At 42.7% G+C, this 24,545-nt stretch overlaps 1 protein-coding gene across 1 annotated transcript in view; it reads left to right on the top strand.

Annotated features, from left to right (window-relative positions):
* The window catches only part of rxfp1 (relaxin family peptide receptor 1), a 138,751-nt gene that overhangs the window by 33,908 nt on the left and 80,298 nt on the right, over positions 1 to 24,545 (top strand). The window contains 4 exon segments of the mRNA XM_048539259.2: positions 5,301 to 5,450; positions 6,804 to 6,884; positions 8,907 to 9,012; positions 15,335 to 15,406. Of these exon segments, the coding sequence (XP_048395216.2) occupies positions 5,301 to 5,450; positions 6,804 to 6,884; positions 8,907 to 9,012; positions 15,335 to 15,406 (409 nt within the window).

Genomic DNA, 24,545 nt, shown 5'->3' with positions numbered 1-24,545 from the left:
AGGCCCAAAACATCAGCTTTTGTGCTCGTAAGATGCTGCTTGGCCTGCTGTCTTCATCCAGCTACACACTTTGTTATCTCAGAGGGAACTTCATATGGCATACTGTGTCCTGCTAAGATCGATGAGGATGGTGTACCTCACAAGCTCATATTACTCAATCTCTGTCTTTGTTGATGTTAGGCTGAAAGATAGATTCAGATGTTAGATTTTCAGATTTTGACCAAGATCTAGATGGTTAACATGCCTTGGGGCATGATTTTTGATATCAACACTTGTTTATGCTTGAAAATGAAGTTTCTGGGTAGATCTATATGACCTAAAGGAACATGCTGGTTTCTGAACCTACTTTACTGTGTTTAGACTACCTCAGAATTTCAGCTTTTGTAGCTGTTCAGTGTCAGATGAATCTGTTCTCCTTGGCTTAAAAGTGGATTACATCAATTATTTTGTCTGTCATCCTTGGGGGGCACAGCAAGTGCTTTGCTATCTTGTGGATTGTAATGATGCAAAGATCAATACTCACTGGCAAAATGGTTGGACCACTTGCTGTAACAATGTGAAAAGCTCCTGATGTCGATCTGGAAGAACCATATTGACATTTGAGACTAACAATGCCAATTCTTGGAATTTAAGACCCATTGTAGTTAATGAGCTACACTAATGCCATTTGCCTGCATATATTGTATCTAGGATATATAAAAGGATAATGTCAGTACATGTCCTCTTTCAGTTTTAGCTCATAATCCATGCTGTCCATTTTTTTCCTGGGGTACATAACTTTCATCGTAGTCTGTCTAATGTTATCAGTGTGGTGTGTCAGATTGATCACGTGCAATTCAGTTAGGCTGTGAAAATTGCCTTGTTACAAATATTTTGTGAACTTCATCTACTTGTTTGTACTTCAGTTGTGTACCTTCATGGCATCCTTTTTTGTCAGGTTTTGGGTTCAGAACTTCTTCAGAACTGAAGACATTAAATCCAGAGCCTTAACTATGCTTTCACTCCACAGATGCTCCAGACCTGCTGAGTTTTTTTTCCACAATTTCTGCTTTTGTTTCTGATTTCCAGCACATGCAGCTCTCTAGTTATTTTGTTCGGCATTTTACGCTTTGTGTTAGTCTGCATATTGTATGATCATAGATCACAGAATCCCTAGAGTGTGGAAACAGGCCCTCAGCCTAACACGCCCACACTGACCCTAAGAACATCCCACCCAGACCCATCCCCCTATAACCCACCTAATGTACACATGCCTGAACATTATGGGGTAATTTAGCATGGCCAATCCACCTGGCCTGCACATCTTTGGACTGTGGGAGGAAACCCGCGCAGACACAGGGAGAATGTGCAAACTCCACACAAACAGTTGCCCAAGGGTGGAATCGATCCCTCGCAAACCATTTCCACTCCCCCTCCCATTCTCTTGATGACATGTCCATCATGGGCCTCCTGCACTGCCACAATGATGCCACCCGAAGGTTGCAGGAACAGCAACTCATATTCCGCCTGGGAACCCTGCAGCCATATGGTATCAATGTGGACTTCACCAGTTTCAAAATCTCCCCTTCCCCTACTGCATCCCTAAACCAGCCCAGTTCATCCCCTCCCCCCACTGCACCACACAACCAGCCCAGCTCTTCCCCCCCCACCCACTGCATCCCAAAACCAGTCCAACCTGTCTCTGCCTCCCTAACCAGTTCTTCCTCTCACCCATCCCTTCCTCCCACCCCAAGCCGCACCCCCAGCTACCTACTAACCTCATCCCACCTCCTTGACCTGTCCGTCTTCCCTGGACTGACCTATCCCCTCCCTACCTCTCCACCTATCTTCTTTACTCTCCATCTTCGGTCCGCCTCCCCCTCTCTCCCTATTTATTCCAGTTCCCTCCCCCCATCCCCCTCTCTGATGAAGGGTCTAGGCCCGAAACGTCAGCTTTTGTGCTCCTGAGATGCTGCTTGGCCTGCTGTGTTCATCCAGCCTCACATTTTATTATCTTGGAATCTCCAGCATCTGCAGTTCCCATTATCTCTTATTGTTGACAAAGGTATCTGAAATGAAAGCAAAATGTGCAAGGGAAAGTGAATGTGCATTGGCAGCATCTGTGGACAGGGAAATAGTTCTGAGTCCAACATGACACTGGAAGTCCAGGTTTTCCCCGTGTTCTGTTGGTTTTAATTTGTAGAGTGCTTCTTCCTCTTCTTACAAGTTCACCATCTTGAAGTCAGTCTGCTGGACAGTTTAGACTTCCTGTTGAGTTAGGAATACTGATGAATGGTCTAGGCCCGAAATGTCAGCTTTTGTGCTCCTAAGATGCTGCTTGGCCTGCTGTGTTCATCCAGCTCCAAACTTTGTTATCTCAGAGGTAGGCAGAGCAATAAGGAGGGAAGCTGCCACCTTGGTGGGCTGGGAGAGGATGCTGCTTCTTATCATGTTATACAAGCAGCGTTGTCAGGGCGCTCATCATTTCCCCCAAAGCTGTCCTCATCTCCCTTCAGATTAAAGCTGTAGCACTGTTTAGTTTTAGTGCTCCATAATACTTAAATAGTAACCATTCCTTTTGGGAATCAGATGACTATGTGTCCCTTATTAAGGTCAGTTAAAAATGGACATCCGTTATTGTATGTGTCCCTTATTAAGGTCAGTTAAAAATGGACATCTGTTATTGTCATGGAAGTCTTGGTGCACTATGTTATTTTATTTGGATAAATGTGCATTTTGCTCTTTGGGTAGTGTTGTAGAACAGAGAGACCTAGAGATTTAGATACATAATTCTTTGAAGTTTGCATCATATATAGATAGGATGGTTAAGAAGACATTTAGCATGCTTGCCTTCATTGCTCAGTATAGGAATTGGAATGTTTTGTTGAGGTTATACAACAAGTTGGTGAGGCCTGCTCTGGAGTACTGTGTCCAGTTCTGGTTGACCTGATATTGAAAGGGCATTATTAAGCTGGAGAGGGTTTAGAAGAGATTTACCAGGATGTTGCCAAGAATGGATGGTTTGCATTTGAAGGAAAGGTGCTGGATAGGCTAGGATTTTTTTTCACTGAAGCATGGGAGGTTGAGAAGTGACCTTATCTAGATTTGTAAAATCATGAAGGGTATGGATAAAATGAATGGCAGGTGTCTTTTCCCTAGGATGGGGGCTTTCAAGACTAGGGTCATATTTTTAAGAAAAAATGCGAAAGATTTTAAAAAAAACATGAAGGGCAATTTTTTTTACACAGAGTTGTTTGTGTGGAATGAACTTCCAGAGGAAGTGATGGATGCAGGTACAGTTACAATGTTTAAAAGACATTTAAATAGATACATGAATAACAAGTGTTTGGAGGCATATGGGCCAAGTGCAGGCAGTTGGGACTAGTTAAGTTTGGGATCATTGTCAGCATGAACTGTTTGAACTGAAGAATCTATTTCCGTGCTGTATGACTCTATAACTCTTTAAGAGAGATTGCTGGAGTCTAAGGTATTTTCAAGATAACTGTTTATTCAACATGCTATGAGCCATTTTACACACTTAGACCTAGCACAAGGTTTACATGGTTGCGTCTCTCTTCAGAATCTCTCTGCATCATGTGATCTCTTACATGATTACTATTTTCATATTCAGGCATTAGCCCTTTACTCCACATCTACCCCTAAGTCCTTGCCTCTACATGATGTTTACTTTCTTCTAACAAAACTGGATGAGTTGTAGGTAAGGTGGAACTGGGTTTGCGATGTACAACATTTTTACAATTCAATTGGCCCCAAATCTTCCATCACTGTGTGCTAAAATTATCTTGTATTTCCTAAGGACTGTGTGGCCCCCTCCTTCTTCTGGAAAATGATGTACATCATGCTGTTCTTTACTGAAACTTATTTGCCAATCACAAAACTATTCTACTGTTTTTTTAATGTCTGGCTATTGTTGTGTTCTTTCTGAATTACAAACATCAGTTTTACAGCATTCATAAATATTGAAATTGTTCTCTGATTCCCAAGTCCAAACCAGCCATATAGACAATGAACTGGAGTGATCACAGCACTTGGGGAATACCACTTCCTACCAAATGCAATTTCCAAGTTATTCCCTTTGAACCTGATTCTTGTTTTCTGGGTTTTTTTTAGTTGTACTGCAACATATATTCTGTTAAATGTCCATCACACATGTGATCTTAATCACAAGTCTACAATGTTGTACCTTATTGAAAGCTTTTCAATCCATATTTGTTGGACAGATTGCATTACCCTCATCTATCCTTCCTGTTTCTTTTTAAAGAAGTTAACATGGACAGTCAAACATTACCCATATTTTAGAAGACTGTGCTGGTAGTCTTTATTATATTCCATTTCTATATGTTTTGTGTTCCATATTTGAATAAGGCTGAGTGTACATTATCTTCACTACCATCAATATTAAACTAATTGATCAATAGTTCCTTGGGCTTGTTCTATTTTTCCTTCTGTATGGGATCACTAAAAAATAGCTTTCTGCCATCATCTGCCACTGTTTATTTTTATATTAAATATTTGTATGAATGTAGTGATTTCCTCTTTCCAACCAATCAGCATTGTCCTCATTCAGTAAAAATATTGGTTTTCCCTCTATTTGATATTTCTTGTGCATTGTCTTGAAGAGTGCAAGACAAAAAAAAACTTCAATATAATGTATCTTTTGCACCATTGTTAAAGTGGATATTATTATGTTACCTAGGAATAGAACATTGAAATACAAATTAGTTCCTCTATGGATAAAGATGCATAAGTGCATACTGAATATCTGTTCTCATCCCTGGCCCCACAAAGCCAAAAGCTTTCTCAGTCCTTTTTTGAGCAACCTCCGTAAAATTAACACTGGACCAAGGTTGATGTGAATGAGCCCCTGCCTAATTTCTCATCTCCTCTTCTGCCCACCCCTTGCAATAGTGCTGTTAAGTAGGAGAAAAGGCAAAAGAGGCTCACATGCTTGTTTTCAATATCATGTGGATCAGTGTGTGTGTCCCAGTGAGACCTGAAATTGTACCTACATCCCAATACTCCAAACTCGTGGGTAATGAATTATTGCAGGGGGTTTCTGGAAAAACAATATTTGATATATATCATTTTTACATGGTTGCTGCCTTCTGTTTATGTTACAGTTGGCAATCAGGTGAACCCCCAAGAAAATTTATTCACCTCCATTTGACACAATGAATCAACCTCTCATTTTGTCTTCTATCATGTCATTATGCCATTAACATCATTATACCCTTGAGGGAAGAATGATACTAATGATGAAGTTACTTGTAAAATGCATGGTTTTCTTCTTGTGTTTGCAGTTGCTTTTAATGTCTTTGAGCCACATAAGGAACGTACTGGATGCTCTCTAGGATATTTTCCTTGTGGAAACATTTCAAAATGTTTGCTGCAGCTTCTCCACTGCAATAGTGTGGACGACTGTGGAAATGAAGCCGATGAAGAAACTTGTGGTATGTGTATAATTAACTACATTTTTCTGTAACAGTGGAAATATTATTCCTGATGTCCAGCTTTAGTTACACTTTCACTGTCAAAGAGTATGAAGGAGTATGGTTCTAACTTGGCAAAGGGAATGGCACAGAGCTTGCCATGCCATGGATAGAAATGTTCTACCTGTGCTCCTTGGCCCCAGACCTGTTGTAGCCTTTATGAGCAAGGTCACTGACCTGTCTGGCATGAATTTGAGAATGCAGCAAGACTGTGGAAAGTCTAGGAACTCACCACAATACATTCCAAAATACTCACAGGAACATAAGATACGAGAGCAGGAGTAGGTCACATGGACCCACGAAGTCCTGCTGTGTCATTCAATAAGATTATGACGGATCTGATTGTGGCCTTAACTCCAGTTTCTCTGCATACTCTTAAGCGTCCAGGTACTTTACAATGTCACAGGTTTGTACCGGAAAGTTTGGTGCTTGGTCCTTTGAATAATTCTCCCATAAATGAGTTAAGGAGGGAATTTGTGACATCAAAATGATGCCCCATATGAGACTTCTGGTATCTGCTCATGATGCTCATCCAGGCTATGGCAGAAGAAAAGACCATTACTAAATGAAGGAAATTGGCCACAAACCCAGCATCTCCTGTATACGACTTCAGACCCACGGCACTATGGTTAACACTTAACTTCTCTAAAATGACCTAGCAAGCCAAGTAGTTGTATTTAGGCAGCTCACAACCATCTGCTCAAGGAGAGTCAAGGATTGGCAACAAAGACCGATCTTGTTAGCAACATTCACATCCTGTAAATGGACAATAAAAAAAAGATCACTTCACACTTTTGCAATAAGCCTGTTGTTTGGTTGGGAGGAACAGGGATTCTCTTCCTAACCTCACTATTGCCATTTTCACCTCCATTTCATACCTATTGTCTACTCAGACATATCTTCCAAGACTTTCCATAAAGCCATGACAGGTAAAGTGAGTGTGAACTGTGTAAACAGTGTGGAGGTGTGATATGGACACCTACATTAGAAGTTAGTGAGATCCAAAGTTCAATTGTGGGTACGCCTCAGATATTTGGTTGGGTGTATACTTCTTATAAGAAGGGAATCTGCCCAGAGCCAAAGTGCTACACTTAATTTTCACATTATCACTCAATGACATGATTGAAATAATCTTTAAGTGTTGTATTTCTCTTTAAACTATACTTAAGGATTTCTTTATCCATTGGTTTTTCAGGGCTAGCTCTGATTGTTTTAATATTGATATAAACAACAACATAATTTGTGAATATATCTCTGTATCAATTCAGAATTAATTTTCTGCTGTGTGTTAAAAGAATACTTTCTCATTTGTAGATGACAACAGTGGATGGTCTGAGCTTTTTCAGTTATATTATGGAAGAATTTCAAAATATGAAACACCAGTTACCAACTGCAGTAAGTTTCTAAAGTTTCTCTACTTTGTGAGTTTGCTTAAATCTTTACAAAACCTGCTTCATAATTCATCATTTTTATTTTCTACCCAAGAAAATATGCCAGAGTTAGTTAGAAAGGTAGGTTTTCTTCTGGAGATGTCAGCTGCCTTTCAGAGAGATCAAGTGTTATTTAGGGTTTTATATAAATGTATGAAAGTGGATACCTTCAACAGAACTCTTAATTTGTCACAGTCATTTACATCCCCAAACCCTTTAAAGCTTTGAAAACAAAACAGCCTACTGGCTGCTTCTAATTTCACTAGCTATCTGCTGATATAAAACTGAGGGTCATCTTCAAAAGATTAGTTTTACATGACAGATTTCACATCGTGGCATTATCACAGCAGGTTCTGTAACTTAATAGTTTGATTCACAGCTCCTTAAGTGGTGATAAAGTCTTCGAAGCTTGTTTCTACAGGAGTTTAAATGACCAAAGGAAATTTTTTTAAAGGGTTTAAGTACTTGGAAAGAATTTAAATGTATTGAATGGATTTTTATGAATTAAAGTTTTATTTAAGACAAGTGATGTCTGCAGAACACACTTAGAACTTTATTTTATTTCATCTTACCATGGCATTTGCCCATGGTGGATAGGAGGTGAGTTGACATGAGGGGGTAAAGTGGTAAATATGGGAACATGATTTACATGATTTGGAAGTAGGATGACATTGGCTGTAAAAGGTCATTTTGTGAAAAGAGAGGGATAGTTGGAATGGAGCTTAAAAGGGACCATGGGAGGTGGGTGGATTCATGAGGTGACATGGATGGAACTATGAGTGTGTAGGGACAGAGGAGATGCGAGGGGCAAGGGCTATTTTTTGCTTCATTGTTTTACTTGCAACTAGGATAAAATCCCAGTACATGAGAGCACTGGTAACAAGACTACCTCTGCACCCAACTCCTGTGGCTGCCACCTCACCATTCTCGAGCTGGTGGCCCCAACTCCTGTTAACATGACAATCTGAAGATTTGGCGCATTTTGTCAGGGATGAAAATTCGTCCTTAGTGCCCTTGAAACTTCATTGAACATGGTCCTGGAGTTTGTGGAATCACCATAGATCATCATTGGTACACCATATAGTTTGACACCAAGAAGCTACTGATATGGGATTACAATTTTTCCTCACCTTTCCCTGTCAAGGATCTAAACTCTGATCATCACATTACAGTTAAATGATGGCAGAAAACAGCGTTTGAGAAGCCAGGTTGGTCTACTGATTTTTTGGCACAATATTGACAACCTGTAGTAATACCAGTGTTCAGATGGCTGTACTGAATGTACAATACCTCTAACAAAGGAAGCAAACAAAGAAAGATGCGATGCAGTTCGGAGGGTCGGTGTGGACTTTTGGGCCAAATGGCCTGTTTTCACACTGTAGGGATTCTCTGGATTATGGTTGCACCTTACGAGCAAGTGTATTTCAATAATGCATTGTCCTAGTATTCAGGTGTAGTACTGTTGTCAGAGAATGTACAGCAAACAGTTATTCTCCTGGGGTTAGTGTCCTTGTCCTGTAGATATCCAAAATGCATATTGTAAAGTGCAAATGTGCAGGCATCAGGTAAGGATGTTGTGTCTGCTCCCACAATCAATTAGCTAGCTGAAATTCGTGAAGAAAGGACTCTTGGACCGAACTTAAGGAACTAACCAGCACAATGAAATTGCACTCCAGCTTGGTTCAGCACCCAAATGAGAGTAAATCAGAAACCTATAGGAAGGAATAGACTGTTTTGAAATTCTATCTACAAGGTATATGGAAACTCTCTCTTTTGAAGAGTCTATCACAATAGTGAATTGATATAAGAACATTGCTTGTGCTTTTTAGAAATCCAGTAAATCACAAAAAGAATAATATGTTTCTGAAGAAAGGTCTAGGCCCAAAACGTCAGCCTTCCTGCTCCCCTGATGCTGCTTGGCCTGCTGTGCTCATCCAGCTCTACACCTTGTTATCTCTAATATATTGTCATATTTCTTTTTGCGCAGTGCTTGGGAATATTTCAGAGAAGTGTCAATGCAAAGGCTTGGAACTCGAGTGTGAACATGCTGAACTATATTCTGTTCCCCTGGTTTCATCCAATGTATTAGCACTGTAAGTATAGAAATATTCAGATTATACGAGATAGAAACAGCAGGCAAAACCTCTGGTAACAGTGAAGTTGTTGACAGTGGGACAGGAAGGGAGTTAGGGTGAGACTTCTGTTGAGCTGTGGGATCACATTGTGGCCAGTCAATTAGCTATATGTGGGCAGGGAGCATAGCAAGAGCACATCACCAACCTCTGGGTCAAAGGCCTGGCTGCCATACTTAAAGGGCATCCAGACAGGCATCAATAACTTGAAACAGGAAACATCATTAATTCTATGAGGACATTTTGGGAATTGCTGCTGCTGCCACCCACTTCCCCTTCTGATGATTGTGACTGTCACCTATGTCCAGGCACAGACAGGAGACACTGAAGTTTGGTGGCTTCTGGCCTCCAGGCCTATCTGGATAGGCAGGAGGATAGCTGCAGGAATTGCTCCCATCTTACCAAGGTAGAGGTTGTAACAAGCGTTAGCACTTATGGGCCCCATTCCAGGATCTGAGTGCAATGCAAAATGAGAATGAATGACTTGTTGCACTCTGCCAAGTTAAGTGGTACTGTATAGTCACTGCAAAGTGGCTCTCAAAATCCAAAGTCCGAAGGGAGTGGGGAGCGAATGTTCCCCCAAAAGCCCCCAAACACTTTGAAAATTCCAGTAACCATAACAATGAATCAGAGAAATGTCAGCCTGTGGATAGAAGTGACAGAATTTGCAAGGGACAGCTCTTCCAATCACACGATGTTTCTCTCTGCCACCTAGATAGGCTCAACCCATCAGCAGGGAGTGCAAGAGGAGGTGCTGTGATGAGCCACTCATGTGCTGTGGAAATGGAGATGCAGGGTCATGGATGCTGGGGCTGTTGCTGGAGACAGAGGAGATATCACAGCCTTGTTTGGGGGAGGCTGTAAAAGAAGAGGGGGAAAGAGGCTTGAAAAGGAAAGTATTAGAAGGTTGCCAAGGACCGGGGAGAATAAGGTGTTTACTTAGTAGCAAGAAAATTTTTAACTTCTATCAATAAATAAATACTCAACTAATTGGGAGCTCCAGGAGAAGTAAAATTACTGAGCCAATGAATCTAAAATACAAATGATGTAAATCTCTAGCTTTAGTTTCAGGAGATAGTACATGTGGATTACATGCAGTGGATGCTATAGTAATGAACATTGTTTTAATTATTAAATCTGAATTGGAGATTGAAATCTATAACACAGTGAAATGGTAGTAACTGCCTGGCGAGAATATTCCAGCTTTGTGCATAAACAATGGAAAGCTGTGACCTCACCAGTCTCCAGGTTTTGGCTGGTGACTATTTTCTGTTACGAAAGTGTATGTTACTTCTCATGAAATAAATGCTTATTGCTGACTTAAGCATTTTGACTTATATTAGTTTAAATATTATGTTGCCTGTGAAATTCACTCTTTTCTGGTATGTTGTGGCTTTAAATTTGATAGATCATTTTTTAATTATTAAAGATATTGATTAATTCTTCTAATTGTGATTCTGCACAACTTGAAATACATTAGACATCAACATAAATATAGAAGACATTGTTACTACATGCCTAAATCATCTATAAAATGAGCTGGCGAAAAAATAAGGAAGCTCATGAAAAATGAAACATAGACCCTCAAAATCAAAAAAAGGCTCTCAAATTAAAATTAACAGTTGCAATAATGATTTTTCAGTTGCTACGTTTTAGTTTTCAGCGACTCCTTTTTCATTCTCACTCAGTTATTAATTGGGTTATACCATCATGTAACAAAACTATTTTCTGTTTTTGTGTGGACATCTGGCTACTTGAATTCACGCAGAAGTAGAATTTTAAAAATTCATCAATATCCTCAATCATTGCTAACAATCCATTAAAGTTAAAGCTGCACACACACAAATGCATTAATTTCGTAGCTATAACAGAATTTCACTTGTATCACAGATCAGGTAAAAACATTTTTTAGTATATATCTCTCTATCCATATATTCAGTGACTGTTTTAGAACACATTTGGCTGAATTTAGCATTAAATTCCAGAACCTTCTCAGAAGCCAACATCAGCCAGACAATCAATACTCTACTACCTCCTGATGGGTCAGGAATACTAATTACAGTGTTAAAAGGAAAAACCCCTTTATGATAGAATTACAAGTTACACCCATCTTACATGAAGATGTGTTCCTGGTTTTCCAGCTATGGCCTAACGTTAGAAGAGATTCACCAGGATCTTGCCAAGGCAGCACAATTCAACCCTGAAGAAAGACCAGATAGACTGGGGTTGTTTTCCTTAGAGCAGAGAAGCTGAAGGGAACCTGATTGGGGTGTATAAAGTTCTGAGGAGCTTAGACAGGGTAGATAGGGAGAAACTATTCTCCTTGGTAGAGGGGTCAGTAACCAGGGAGTACAGTTTTAGGATAAAGAGCAGGAGGTTTAGAGGGGATTTGTGCAAAAATTGTTTCACCAGAAGTTTGTGGATATCTGGAACTGACTGATAGAAAGGGTGGTAGAATCCTGAAGATACTGAAATACCATAGAATACAAGCATTCAGGCCAAGTGCTGGAAAGTTGGATTTTTACTGACGGATATTTGATGACCAGCATGGATACAATGGGCCTCTTTTCGTGCTGTGACCTGATGATATTTAACCTGTGAAATGAGCTGAAGACAGTTGACTATTTGCAATGGTTGTTGCTTCTCCCCTGTAGATGGCTTGGTCACATGACTCCCACATTACGTAATCCTTTTTAATTATACAATTTTGAGATAGCAATCTGCTGGCAATATTAAAACTCCTAAATTCAAGACAAAGGATAATCCTCAAGCCTATAAAAAGCAGCCAACCATGTAAAAGTTTCGTTCGTCCAAATAGGGAGGCAGAAGTTACATTTCTTAAATAGACCTCCTCAGAAGAGTTTTGGAGAGATTTTTTAAAGGAACAAAACTGCCTATAACTCTTCAACTACTGGCCAGTCCATCAACCATCCCCACAATGGGATTCCAGATTGCAAACTTGGGCTTTGGACTCCATCTTAAAAACAAGAATAGTCTTAACTGGTTCTGAAAACTGAAAACTAACTCATATGTTTTCTACTTAAATTGTTACTAATCAAATAATTTCTTTACCCTTTCTATTCTATCTCTCTGTTTATGGTTCATAAGTCTGCCTGTGTAGTGAAGCACTCCGTGCACCTAAGGGTGGTATGGTGGCTCAGTGGTTAGCACTGCTGCCTCACAGCACCTGGGTCCTGGGTTCAATCCTATCCTTGGGTGACTGTCTATGTGGAGTTTGCATGTTCTCCCTGTGTCTGTATGGGTTTCCTCCCACAGTTCAAAGATGTGCAGGTTAAGTTGATTTGGCCATGGAATAAGGTAGGGGAGTGGGTCTGGGTGGAATGCTGTTCGGAAGATCTGTGCAGACCTGTTGGACTGAGTGGCCTGCTTCCACACTGTAGGGATTCTATGAAGAGTGTGGAATAAACCTTCCTTCTGGTTTAATTTGCCACATTGTTTTTGAGGTCTGTATAAAGCCAGAATCTACCAAATCAGAGGGAGTGGCAGAAATACACTGTCGCTATTTAAACAAAGGGAAAGCTTAAATTGCAATCTGCATCTTGAGAGATGGAGAAAATAGAAGGCAATTTGTTTTAAAACTCACAATCTGTCCACATTAGCAATTGGAATCAAATGACAGTGATAAGTTAGCAACAAATGTCTTTAAATAAGTGATACATCCTCCTCATCCATTATCCTAAACACATCTCCCACAGTGTACTGAGGTCAGAGCAAAAGCATTTTCATTGCGTAAGCTGGAAGATTTAACCTAACAGTTACAATCCTTTTTTTTATTGCATCTCAGATATCAGTGTCATATTTGAGTTGAATAATTGACAATGTTTTTCCTCAGAAAGGAGCTACTGAATAAGTGTAGGCATCAGTGAATTAAAGTTTTTCTTGGTCAAAACTTTTAAAACTTTGAGAGAAGCCTCCCTCTCCCTTGCCCACATGTATCTTCACCCTCCTCCCAACCACCTCCCTCACCCTTGCCGCCCTGCCATCGACCTTATAGCCACCACCTCTTTCCATTCTTGCAGCCTCTCTCTTCTCACTCTAATTGTTTCCTTCCTCTTTGTATCTCCTGAAACCTATTTCTCTCCACGCCATGCAGCTCCCACACACTTTTGCAGCCTTCTCCTCAACCATCTGCAGTCTCTATCTTCACTCTCATTCCCACTAACAGATGCAATTTCCAATAGACATTCTCTCTCTGTCTCTTATGGCAGTAAATAGCTATTTTTTACATGGTCTCCCTCTCAGTTCTGCCAGCAGCTGACTTCCTTTCATGTCCTTTCGGAATAGCCCAGCTAGTTGTTCCTCCAATGTCACACTGTTTCTTCCCCACATTTGCCGCTGAGAAGCTCACCAGTGAATGGAGAGGACCGATCCACTGACTCCTTAAGAGTTCTGTCCGTTCTACTCTGGGGACAACTTTTCTCTGCTTGGCAATTCATGACAGAATTTCCACAGGTATTTTAAGGAGTTTAGGGGTGGATTTTTCTACCACTCTTATGTGCTGATACGGATGTCTGCAAAAATGGCTTCCTGGCACTTGCTGTTGAGAAGCCTGAACTATCTTCAAACTTCTGAGACCTTTGTAATTTCATTCCACCATCGAAAAACTGATTTTTGCTCTTCCACACAATTAAGTTTCACCACACACTAACCTTGTCATTCCCGGAACTAGACAAGATTCCACCCACGATAATAAAATGTGAGGCTGGATGAACACAGCAGGCCAAGCAGCATCTCAGGAGCACAAAAGCTGACGTTTCGGGCCTAGACCCTTCATCAGAGAGGGGGATGGGGAGAGGGAACTGGAATAAATAGGGAGAGAGGGGGAGGCGGACCGAAGATGGAGAGTAAAGAAGATAGGTGGAGAGAGTATAGGTGGGGAGGTAGGGAGGGGATAGGTCAGTCCAGGGAAGACGGACAGGTCAAGGAGGTGGGATGAGGTTAGTAGGTAGCTGGGGGTGCGGCTTGGGGTGGGAGGAAGGGATGGGTGAGAGGAAGAGCCGGTTAGGGAGGCAGAGACAGGTTGGACTGGTTTTGGGATGCAGTGGGTGGGGGGGGAAGAGCTGGGCTGGTTGTGTGGTGCAATGGGGGGAGGGGACGAACTAGGCTGGTTTAGGGATGCAGTAGGGGAAGGGGAGATTTTGAAACTGGTGAAGTCCACATTGATACCATATGGCTGCAGGGTTCCCAGGCGGAATATGAGTTGCTGTTCCTGCAACCTTCGGGTGGCATCATTGTGGCAGTGCAGGAGGCCCATGATGGACATGTCATCTAGAGAATGGGAGGGGGAGTGGAAATGGTCCGCGACTGGGAGGTGCAGCTGTTTGTTGCAAACTGAGCGGAGGTGTTCTGCAAAGCGGTCCCCAAACCTCCGCTTGGTTTCCCCAATGTAGAGGAAGCCGCACCGGGTACAGTGGATGCAGTATACCACATTGGCAGATGTGCAGGTGAACCTCTGCTTAATGTGGAATGTCATCTTGGGGCCTGGGATAGGGGTGAGGGAGGAGATGTGGGGACAAGTGTAGCATTTCCTGCGGTGGCAGGGGAAGGTGCCGGGTGTGGTGGGGTTGGAGGGCAGTGTGGAGCGAACAAGGGAGTCACGGAGAGAGTGGTCTCTCCGGAAAGCAGACAGGGGAGGGGATGGAAAAATGTCTTGGGTGGTGGGGTCGGATTGTAAATGGCGGAAGTGTCGGAGGATGATGCGTTGTATCCGGAGGTTGGTAGGGTGGTGTGTGAGAACGAGGGGGATCCTCTTAGGGCGGTTGAGATGGGGGTGGGGTGTGAGGGATGTGTTGCGGGAAATACGGGAGACGCGGTCAAAGGCGTTCTCGATCACTGTGGGGGGAAAGTTGCGGTCCTTAAAGAACTTGGACATCTGGGATGTGCGGGAGTGGAATGTCTTATCGTGGGAGCAGATGCGGCGGAGGCGGAGGAATTGGGAATAGGGGATGGAATTTTTGCAGGAGGGTGGGTGGGAGGAGGTGTATTCGAGGTAGCTGTGGGAGTCGGTGGGCTTGAAATGGACATCAGTTACAAGCTGGTTGCCTGAGATGGAGACTGAGAGATCCAGGAAGGTGAGGGATGTGCTGGAGATGGCCCAGGTGAACTGAAGGTTGGGGTGGAAGGTGTTGGTGAAGTGGATGAACTGTTCGAGCTCCTCTGGGGAGCAAGAGGCGGCGCCGATACAGTCATCAATGTACCAGAGGAAGAAGAGATTCCACCCACTGTGCCTTCACTTCTTGTTTTCCCTCTTTATCTGATTCAGGAGATTGCCAGTCAATAAGCTAAGAAAACTTCATGCTGACAGTTTTAGCAACTATCAAGACCTTCGGGAACTGTAAGTGTCAATATTGCATGAGACTAAAAACTATTATATATGTTTTGGCTGTGATTACTTTTGGAAATCATTAGTTCATTGTTTGTTAGGAGCAGTGAAGGAACAGATTGTACTGTTTGCCTAACATGAAAGGGAGTGTCTTGTTGTATTATCACTGACTAATAATTCTGAGACCCAGGTAATGTCCTCAGGACTGGTGTCTGAATCCTGCCATGTCAGACGGGTGGAATATGAATTCAACAAAAATTTGGAATCCAATCTAATGATGTTAATGAATCTGTTGTCAATCATTGGGAAAAACTCATCTGGCTCATTAATGTCCTTCAGTGGCAGAAACTGCCATCATTACCTGGCCTGGCCTACATGTGAATCCAGACCCACAGCAATGTGGTTGACTCTTAACTGGCCTCTGGGCAATTAGGGGTGGGAAATAACTGTTGGCCCAGTCAGCAGTGCTCACAGCCAAGGAATGAATTAAAAGTATATAGTTATCTAATTCAGTGCAATATACTGCAAAGCATCTGTAGAAATGATGCACAGACTAGTAGCAGGGAGGCTCTTTAACCAAGATAATAAAATGTGAGGCTGGATGAACACAGCAGGCCAAGCAGCATCTCAGGAGCACAAAAGCTGACGTTTCGGGCCTAGACCCTTCATCAGCCTCTCTGATGAAGGGTCTAGGCCCGAAACGTCAGCTTTTGTGCTCCTGAGATGCTGCTTGGCCTGCTGTGTTCATCCAGCCTCACATTTTATTATCTTGGAATTCTCCAGCATCTGCAGTTCCCATTATCTCTGAGGCTCTTTAACCAATCATACTGAAGAATCTCATATGAGACACAATCTCAAAGCAGAAAGTAGAAAAGCTCAAACATAAATTAGATTTCAATTTCAGCCAATAAAATAAAGAATAGGTCACATACATGGAATTAAGGAAGTGACATAAATGAAGACTTTGAAAAAAACTTTTTAATCGTCACCATTAAATTTCTTCTGAGATAAAGTAGCCCCAAATTTGTAAACTTAGTTTTTTACCAAGCAGTACACTGTTCAACTATAATTAGCACTTAGTATATTATTAGAAACTTATACTTGATTACGTATGCCCGACCTCCTTTATCTGCCTTTAATGTGAGGCTAATAGATAATTGCCCAAAGGTAAAGCCTTAATGTGATTTCTGTGGCAACTCCAGTGGCAGAGCAATCTGTGAAGGAACAGGGTAGTTCTGAGAGTAACTTGCAGATTTCTGCATGCACCAATACCTTCAGATGCAGAAACTGCTGCCAGTTTTACTCTGTAATAACAGCAAGTTTACAACTTCCACCAGTTAGCGAGGTTGTTACAGGAACGTTTCTTTGGTTATGCATGGATCTATTCCTTCTCCAACTGAAGATCTGAAAACTGAATGAAACCCAATAATTAATTCCAAATAATACACTTAAATCGCTCAAAATCCATCCATAATTTGCCTTGTCTTCAATTTTCTCAGAATTTCTGTTGATGAAGTTACAGCAACTGCAAGTACTTTTTATCCACTCCCCTCCCCAACCAAACCCCATCCCACCATGCTCGAATTCTGTTGGTATTTCACTGAGTTTGGATGCTTATACTAATAATATGCTGGAATAACCTTAGTAAAGAGAGAGTGGAACTTTTGCTCAAAAGGATCAGAAAGTCCTGACCTCAATCGGCCAGCAGCTCTGTAGGGCTTCAGCATGTACAGTAAAAGCTGCTGAGCTGACCCATTCCTTCCATCTTGCTCCTCAGTCTGCAAAATTGCAACAGTGGTGGAATAAGACCTCAAACAGCAGCAAATTTAAATAAAATTTATTTATTTATAAAATAATGTGGAGTCTGTGTGGGTGGAGTTGAGGAACCACAAAGGCAAAAAAACCATAATAGGAGTTATGTACAGTCCTTCTAACAGTGATCAGGACCAGGGGCGCAAGATGCACCGGGAAATAGATAGGGCATGTCAGAACGGCAAGGTCACGGTGATCCTGGGGGACTTCAATATGCAGTGGACTGGGTGAATAATTTTGCCGGTGGATCCAAAGAAAGGGAATTCATGGAATGTTTGCAGGATGGCTTTTTGGAATAGCTTGTGGTGGAGCCATCAAGGGAGCAGGCTATTCTGGACTTAGTGCTATGTAATGAGCCAGACTTTATAAAAGACCTTAAAGTAAGGGAACACTTAGGAGGCAGCAATCATAATATGGTAGAGTTCAGACCGCAGTTTGAAAGAGAGAAGGCAAAATTAGATGTAATGGTGTTACAGTTAAATAAAGGTAATTACAGGGGCACGAGAGAGAAATTGACGAAAACCAACCAGGCAGGGAAGACAGTAGAGCAACAATGGCAGGAGTTTCTGGGTGTATTTGAGGACACAGTACAGAGGTTCATCCCAAAGAAAAGAAAGATTATCTGGGGTAGGATTAGAAAGCCATGGCTGACAAAGGAAGTCAGGAAATGTATCAAAGAAAAAGAGACAGCCTATAAAGTGGCCAAGAGCACTGGCAAATCAGAAGATTGGGAAGGCTACAAAAAAACAGAGGATAACAAAGAGAGCAATAAGGAAGGAGAGGATCAAATATGAAGGTAGGCTAGCTAGTAATATTAGAAATGATAGTAAAAGCTTCTTTCAATACATAAGAAACAAACGAGAGGCAAAAGTAGACATTGGGCCGTTCCAAATTGATGCTGGAAGGCTAGTGATGGGAGATAAGGAAATAGCTGAAGAACTTAATAAGTACAATGCGTCAGGCTTCAGAGTGGAAAACATGAGTAGTATGCCAACAATTAGGGAGAGTCAGGGGTCAGAGTTGAGTATGGTAGGCATTACAAAAGAGAAAGTGCTAGAAAAGCTAAAAGGTCTAAAAATTGATAAATCTCTTGGCCCCAATGGGCTACATCCTAGAGTTCTGAGGGAGGTGGCTGAAGAAATAGCAGAGGCTTTGGTTGTGATCTTTCAAAAGTCACTGGAGTCAGGGAAAGTTCCAGATGATTGGAAAATTGCTGTTTTGACCCCCTTGTTTAAGAAAGGATCAAGGCAAAGGATGGAAAGTTATAGGCCAATTAGCCTAACCTCAGTTGTTGGTAAAACTCTAGAATCCATTGTCAAGGATGAGATTTCTAAATTCCTGGAAGTGCGGTGTCAGATTAGAACAAGTCAGCAAGGATTTAGTAAGGGGAGGTTGTGCCTGACAAACCTGTTGGAATTCTTTGAAGAGGTAACAAGTATGTTAGACCAGGGAAATCCAGTAGATGTTATCTATCTAGACTTCCAACAGGCCTTCGATACGGTGCCTCATGGAAGGCTGCTGAGCAAGGTGGGGGCCCATGGTGCTCAATAGACAATAGGTGCTGGAGTAGGCCATTTGGCCCTTCGAGCCAGCACCACCATTCATTATGATCATGGCCGATCATCCACAATCAGTATCCTGTTCCTGCCTTATCCCCATAACCCTTGATTCCACTATCTTTAAGAGCTTTATCCATCTCTTTCTTGAAAGTATCCAGAGAGTTGGCCTCCACTGCCTTCTGGGGCAGAGCATTCCATATATCCACCACTCTCTGGGTGAAGAAGTTTTTCCTCAACTCTGTTCTAAATAGCCTACCCCTTATTTTTAAACTGCATCCTCTGGTTCTGGACTCACCCATCAGTGGAAACATGCTTCCTGCCTCCAGAGTGTCCAATCCCTTAATAATCTTATATGCCTCAATCAGATCCCGTTTCATCCTTCTAAACTCAAGTGTATACAAGCCCAGTCGCTCCAATCTTTCAACATATGATAGTCCCACCATTCTGGGAATTGATCTCGCGAACCTACGCTGCACTACCTCGATAGCAAGAATGTCCTTCCTCAAATTTGGAGACCAAAACTGCACACAGTACTCCAGGTACAGTCTCACCAGAGCCCTGAACAGCTGCAGAAGGACCTCTATGCTCCTATACTCAATTCCTCTTGTTATGAAGGCCAGCATGCTATTAGCTTTCTTCACTTACTGCTGTACCTGCATGCTTGCTTTTATTGACTGATGTACAAGAACACCTGGATCTCATTGTACTTCCCCTTCACCTAACTTGACTCCAATGAGATAGTAATCTGCTTTCCTGTTCTTGCCACCAAAGTGTATAATCACACATTTATCCACATTAAACTGCATCTGCCCTGTATCCGTCCATTCACCTAGCCTGTCCAAGTCACCCTGTATTCTCATAACATCTTCCTCACATTTCACACTGCCACCCAACTTTATGTCATCAGCAAATTTACTAATATTACTTTTAATGCCTTCATTTACATCATTAATATATATTGTAAACAGCTACGGTCCCAGCACCGAGCCTTGTGGTACCCCACTGGTCACTGCCTGCCATTCCGAAAGGGACCCGTTTATCACTACTCTTTGCTTCCTGTCAATCAGCCAATTTTCAGTCCAACTCAGTATTTTGCCCCCAATACCATGTGCCCTAATTTTGTTCACCAATCTCCTTTGCGGGACTTTATCAAAGGCTTTCTGAAAGTCCAGATACACTACATCCACTGATGCTCCCCATCCATCTTCATAGATACATCCTCAAAAAATTCCAGAAGATTAGTCAAGCACGATTTCCCCTTCGTAAATCCATGCTGACTCTGACCTATCCTGTTACTGCTATCCAAATGAGTTGTAATTTCATTTTTTATAATTGACTCCAGCATCTTTCCCACCACTGACGTCAGGCTAACCGGTCTATAATTTCCTGTTTTCTCTCTCCCTCCTTTCTTGAAAAGTGGGACAACATTTGCCACCCTCCAATCCGCAGGAACTGATCCTGAATCTATAGAACCTTGGAAAATAATTACCAATGTGTCCACAATTTCTAGAGCCACCTCCTTAAGTACCCGGGGATGCAGACTATCAGGTCCCGAGGATTTATCGGCCTTCAGACCTAACAGTCTGTCCAACACCATTTCCTGCCTAATATAAATTCCCTTCAGTTCATCCATTACCCTAGGTCCTTCAGCCACTACTGCATCTGGGAGATTGCTTGTGTCTTCCCTAGTGAAAGACAGATCCAAAGTACTTATTCAACTCTTCTGCCATTTCCTTGTTCCCCATAATAAATTCACCCGTTTCTGACTTCAAGGGCCCAATTTTAGTCTTAACCATTTTTTTTCTTTTCACATACCTAAAAAAGCTTTTACTATCCTCCTTTTATATTTTTGACCGGTTTTCCTTCATAGCTCATTTTTTCTCTGTGTATTGCCTTTTTAGTTATCCGCTGTTGCTCTTTAAAAGCTTCCCAGTCCTCCGGTTTCCCACTCATCTTTGCTATGTTATACTTCTTCTCTTTTATCTTTATACAGTCTTTAACTTTCCTCGTCAGCCACGGCCACCCCTACCTCCCCTTAGGATCTTTCTTCCTCTTTGGAATGAACTGATCCTGCACCTTCTGCATTATATCCAGAAATACCTGCCATTGTTGTTCCACTGCCATCCCTGCTAGGGTATTGTACCATTGAACTTTGGCCAGCTCCTCCCTCATAGCTCCATAGTTCCCTTTATTCAACTGCAATACTGACACTTCCGATTCTCCCTTCTCCCTCTCAAACTGCAGATTAAAACTTATCATATTATGGTCACTACCTCCTAATGGCTCCTTTACTTTGAGGTCCCTGATCAAATCCTGTTCATTGCACAACACCAGATCCAGAATTCCCTCCTCCCTGGTAGGCTCCAGTACAAGCTGTTCTAAGAATCCATCTTGGAGGCACTCCACAAACTCCCTTTCTTGGGGTCCAGTACCATCCTAATTCTCCCAGTCTACCCGCATGTTGAAATCTCCCATAACAACTGTAGTGATACCTTTGCGACAGGCCAATTTCAACTCCTGATTCAACTTGCACCCTACATCCTGACTACTGTTTGGGGGCCTATAGATAACTCCCAATAGGGTCTTTCTACCCTTAGAATTTCTCTGCTCTATCCATACTGACTCTACATCTCCTGATTCTATGTTCCCCCTCGCATGGGACTGAATATCATTCCTTACCAACAGGGCCACCCCACCCCCTCTGCCCACCGGTCTGGCCTTTTCGATAGCACGTATAGCCTTGAATATTCATTTCCCAGGCCCTGTTCACTTGAAGCCACATCTCAGTTATCCCCACAACATCATACTTGCCAACTTCCAACTGAGCCTCAAGCTCATCCATCTTATTTCTTATGCTTCGTGCATTCATATATAATATTTTTAATTTGTTTCTCCCCTCACCCTTCCTATCAATCCCTATTTCACTTGGCCATACTATACAATCCCTTCTTAAGTTTTCTGCTCTGTTGATTCTGTTGTCTTTCTTAACTTCTCTTATTCTCACTTTCCCTTTAAATTGATTCTTAAATTTCCAGTTTGGGCCCTCGCCCCCATTACTTAGTTTAAACACACCTGTGTTGCAGTGGCAAACCTACCTGCCAGAATGCTGGTCCCCCATCTATTAAGATGCAAACCGTCCCTCTTGTACAATTTATCCTTACTGCAAAACATACCCCAGTGATCCAAGAATTTAAATGCTTGCTTCTGGCACCAGTCCCTCAGCCACACGTTCAAGTCCATTATCTCTCTGTTCCTGCCCTCTCCAGCCTGAGGAACTGGGTGCAAACCGGAGATAACCACCCTGAAGTCCTGCTTTTCAGCCTTCTTCCGAGTTCTCTGAAGTCCCGCTGTAGAATGCCCCTCCTTTTCTTCCCGACGTCATTAGGGCCGACATGCACGACCACCTCTGGCTCTTCACCTTCGTCCTAGAGCATTCCCTGCACTCTATCAGTAACGTCCTGGATCCTGGCACCAGGAAGGCAACACACCATCCTCAAATCTCGCCTGTTGCCACAGAAACCCCTGTCAGTCCCTCTCACCAGGGACTCCCCTATTACCACAGCCCTCCATGATGTCTGACTCCTCGGCTCTGCCTCTACACTAATTTTTGACTCGCAGACCTGTCCACCTCTCGGACTGGCAGTATCGTTTGTCTCGACAGTTTCCAAGACAGTCAGCCTGTTTACAATAGGTGCTTCTCCTGGGGTCTCTTGTACTTCATTCATGTCTTCCTTCGTCAACGACATTCCCCTTCTCTCTTCAGGTATCCTCAGTGTAATGACCTCGCTGAAGGTCCTGTCCAGAAAATTCTCATTCTCTCGGATGAGCCTGAGGTCATCTAGTTCTTTCTTCAGGCCTGCAACAACCTCCTTCAGAAGCTGAATGTGTACACACTTTCCACAGCTATAGGAGCCAGAAACATCATCAGTGTCCCTGACCTCCCACATCATGCACGCAGCACACTGAATCAGCTTGGCAGCCGTGTCTTCACCCTCTTCAACAGTGACGTAATCTCCTCACTGAGCCTCTTCGCCGAAAACTCCTGACCCAAAGACTCGCACTTTACTCATCAGGCAGTTCCCTCAACCCTTGTTTTTTGCAGTGAGACTGTGAACTCTAAATTAGGTTCGAGGGGGAGGGTGGGAGGGAGAGCCTACCGTGTAGGACCTGGGGCCGAGAACACACCTACATAAATAGCACTCACTTACCTTCCCAACTGCCCCTCTGCCCTGACCTCACGTCCGCCTAGCTCCCGCCGCTCTCCACTGCAAAAAGGACCGCTGGCTTCAAGGTAAGTACTTAAATAGCACTCACTTACCTTCCCGACTGCTTCTCTGCCCTGACATCACGTCCGCCCGGCCCCTGCCACTCTCCGCTGCAAAAAGGTGAGTTACTGGCTTGGATTGAGGATTGGCTGTCTGACAGAAGGCAGAGAGTTAGGATAAAAGGTTCTTTTTTGGAATGGCAACCGGTGACGAGTGGTGTCCCGCAGGGTTCAGTGTTGGGGCCGCAGCTGTTCACCTTAATGTATTAATGCTCTGGATGAAGGGACTGGGGGCATTCTGGTGAAGTTTGCCGATGATACGAAGATAGCTGGACAGGCAGGTAGTACTGAGGAGGTGGGGAGGCTGCAGAAAGATTGAGACAATTTAGGAGAGTGGTCCAGGAAATGGCTGATGAAATTCAACATGAGCAAGTGTGAGGTTTTGCACTTTGGAAGAAAGAATACAGGCGTGGACTATTTTCTAAATGGTGAGAAAATTCGTAAAGCAGAAGTACAAAGGGATCTGGGAGTGTTGGTCCAGGATTCTCTAAAGGTTAACTTGCAGGTAGAATCCGTGATTAAGAAAGCGAATGTAATGTTGTCATTTATCTCAAGAGAGTTGGAATATAAAAGCAGTGATGTGCTTCTAAGACTTTGTAAAGCTCTAGTTAGGCCCCATTTAGAATACTGTGTCCAATTTTGAGCCCCACACCTCAGGAAGGACATACTAGCCCTGCAGCGTGTCCAGCAGAGATTCACACGGATGATCCCTGGAATGGTAGGTTTAACGTATGATGAACAGCTAAGGATCCTGGGATTGTATTCATTAGGGTTTAGAAGGTTATGGGGAGATCTAATAGAAACTTACAAGATAATGTTTGGCTTAGAAGGGGTGGATGCTGGGATGTTGTTTCTGTTAGGCAGGGAGACTAGGACCCATGGGCACAGCCTTAAAATTAGAGGGGGTAAATTTAAAATGGAAATGAGACGACATTTCTTCAGCCAGAGAGTGGTGGGCTTGTGGAATTCATTGCCACAGAGTGCAGTGGAGGCCGGGACGTTAGATGCCTTCAAGGCAGAGATCGACAAATTCTTGATTTCACAAGGAATCAAGGGCTACGGGAAGAGTGCAGGGAAGTGGAGTTAAAATGCCCATCAGCCATGAATTAAATGGCGGAGTGGACTTGATGGGCCAAATGGCCTTACTTTGACTCCTCTGTCTTATGGTCTTAAAATCTTTCCAATGTTTCTGTTAAGCATTGGTAAAAGTTGTCAACAGATTGATAGTAGACTAAGCATTAAGTATTAGTAAAACCTCTGTTTTAAATGCACAGCCCAGTGTGGAACTGATTGTGGAAATGTTGGGGAGGGGCAAAATCAGTGAGGTCCCTATTCTTGACTGCCATCTAGTGGCCTATGCTGAAAGTGGACTTTTGTGAACATTTTAAAGTGACACGAGAATGAGCCCCTATCATGCTATAGAGCGCAAATGAATAATCTACTTATAATTCCATCC

This window comes from Stegostoma tigrinum, chromosome 1 (genome assembly GCF_030684315.1).
Source record: "Stegostoma tigrinum isolate sSteTig4 chromosome 1, sSteTig4.hap1, whole genome shotgun sequence".
NCBI lineage: Eukaryota > Metazoa > Chordata > Chondrichthyes > Orectolobiformes > Stegostomatidae > Stegostoma > Stegostoma tigrinum.
This window is presented reverse-complemented; position numbering and strand designations above follow the sequence as displayed.